The 2304-nt window shown below is 36.6% G+C and overlaps 1 protein-coding gene across 1 annotated transcript; it reads left to right on the top strand.

The window, feature by feature from the left end:
• Positions 1 to 336: 336 nt before the first annotated feature.
• Positions 337 to 1018, top strand: LOC140918830 (uncharacterized). Its single transcript, XM_073363628.1, has 2 exons — positions 337 to 751; positions 978 to 1018. Exons 1-2 carry the CDS (start codon positions 337 to 339, stop codon positions 1016 to 1018), a joined length of 456 nt encoding a protein of 151 aa, XP_073219729.1.
• The last annotated feature ends 1286 nt before the right edge of the window (positions 1019 to 2304 follow it).

The following is a 2304-nucleotide window of genomic DNA, read 5'->3' as shown; positions in this document are numbered from 1 at the left end:
CCCAATGTTAATGCAATTACATTGAGGTCTGGGAAAACTGTTGAATTACCAAAGGTACCCGAAACTGCTGTGAAAAATAAAAAAGTTGTTGAGGACACTTTGATACCTGAAACTGTTGATGATGAGAAAAATATACCACTTCCTTTTCCTCAAAGGGAAATGAAGACTAAGAAAATGGACGAGGCAGATAGGGACAAGGAGATCCTAGATACATTTAGGAAGGTGGAAGTGAACATTCCCCTCATTGAAAAAATTAAACAGATTTCAAGATATGCAAAATTTCTAAAAGAGTTGTGCACAAACAAGAGAAGATTAAAAGGTAATGAAAGAGTGAACATGGGGCGAAATTTTTCAGTTATCATTCAGCCCATGCCTCATAAATGCAAAGATCCTGGAACTTTTTTCATTCCATGTACCATATGCAATAGTCAATTCAAAAATTATATGTTAGATTTAAGAGCTTTCATTAATGTTATGCCTACATCTATTTTTAACTCTCTTGCTCTAGGACCTTTACAAAGTACAAGTGTTACCATTCAATTGGCGAACAGGAGAAATGCTCGTCCTACCAGACTTGTGGAGGATATACTTGTTCGAGTTAATGAATTGATATTTCATGTAGATTTTTGCATTCTCGACATGGAGGGAGAGAATAAGTCCAACATGACGCCTATCATCTTCGACAGACCATTCTTGAAAACTGTTAGAACAAAAATTGATGTGCACGTTGGAACCTTATCCATGGAATTTGGTGATAGCATTGTAAAATTTAACATATTTGATGCTATGAAACATCCTATGGAAGAGCATTCTATTTTTCAAATTGAATTGCTTGTTGATTTGGTTGATGACCCTTACCCCAATATGTTTTCTATTTATTTTCCTTCATTGTATGGTTTTGATGATACTTTTATTTTACTTGCAGGTTGATCATTGTGCTGATATTGATATTTCTACAAACATAACTGATTTTGCAGACTTGTCTTCCACCATTAGTGTGGTACCCTCCATTGAATAGCCACCGACGATAGAGCTTAAACCACTTCCTGAAGATTTGAAATATGTATATTTGAAGGAAGTGGCAAGTTACCTGTGATTATTTCAACCAAACTTGATGATGAACTAGAAGAGAAGCTGTTGCAGATTTTGAGAAAACACAGGAAGGCAATCAGATGGACCTTGGCTGATATTCCTAGTATTAGCCCATCCATGTGTATGTATAGGATACTATTGGAGGAGGGGGTAAAATCAGTCAGGCAGCCCCAAAGGCGACTTAATCCATTAATTTTGGATGTGGTAAAGAGAGAAGTGACAAAGCTCTTGCAAGCAGGCATTATATACCCCACCTCTGATAGTCAATGTGTGAGTTCGGTGCAGGTAGTCCCTAAGAAAACTGGACTCACATTGGTTAAAAATGAAAATAATGAACTTATTCCCACACGAGTGCAGAATAGCTGGAGGGTATGCACCGATTACAGGAGACTAAACCAGACAATTAGAAAGGATCATTTTCCTTTACCATTAATTGATCACATGCTTGAACAGTTGGCTGTAAGTCATATTATTATTTTCTTGATGGTTTTTCTAGTTATTTTCATATCCATATTGCACTAGAGGACCAAGAAAAGACCTTGTTCACTTGCCTTTTCGGTACATTTGTCTATAGGAGGATGCATTTTGGCCTATGCAATGCTCCTGACACTTTCCAATGCAGCATGATTAGTATTTTCCCTGATTTGATAGAAAATTGTATAAAAGTTTTCATGTATGAATTTATTTTGTATGGTTCCTCATTTGATGCATGATTGAACAATTTAGATAGAGTTTTGGATAGATGTATTGAAACTTACCTTGTGGTGAATTAGGAAAAATGTCATTTTATGGTTGAACAAGGAATAGATTTGGGACATGTGATCTCTAAAAATGGAATTGAAGTGGATCCTACCAAGATTGATGTGATTTCTAATATGCCTTACACATCCTACATCCGCGAAATTTGTTCTTTTCTTGGTCATGCAAGTATTTACAGGCGCTTTATCAAAGATTTCAGAAAGATAGCTCTTCCGCTGTCAAATTTGCTGCAAAAAGATGTCAGTTTCACCTTTGATGACAAATGCAAGAAGGCGTTTGATTTCTTAAAGGCATCACTAACCTCTACTCTCATAATTCCGCCACCCAATTGGACCCTCCCTTTTTAAATTATGTGTGATGCATCTAACTATGCAGTGGGAGCAATCCTTGTAGCTTTGAAGTTCTTGCTGAAGAAACCAAAAGCAAAACCGAGATAGATCTGGTGGATGTTGT

The sequence above is a fragment of the Cicer arietinum genome, chromosome 1 (assembly GCF_000331145.2).
Source record: "Cicer arietinum cultivar CDC Frontier isolate Library 1 chromosome 1, Cicar.CDCFrontier_v2.0, whole genome shotgun sequence".
Lineage (NCBI taxonomy): Eukaryota > Viridiplantae > Streptophyta > Magnoliopsida > Fabales > Fabaceae > Cicer > Cicer arietinum.
The sequence above is the reverse complement of the archived record's forward strand: the minus strand, read 5'-3'. Positions and strand labels throughout refer to the sequence as shown.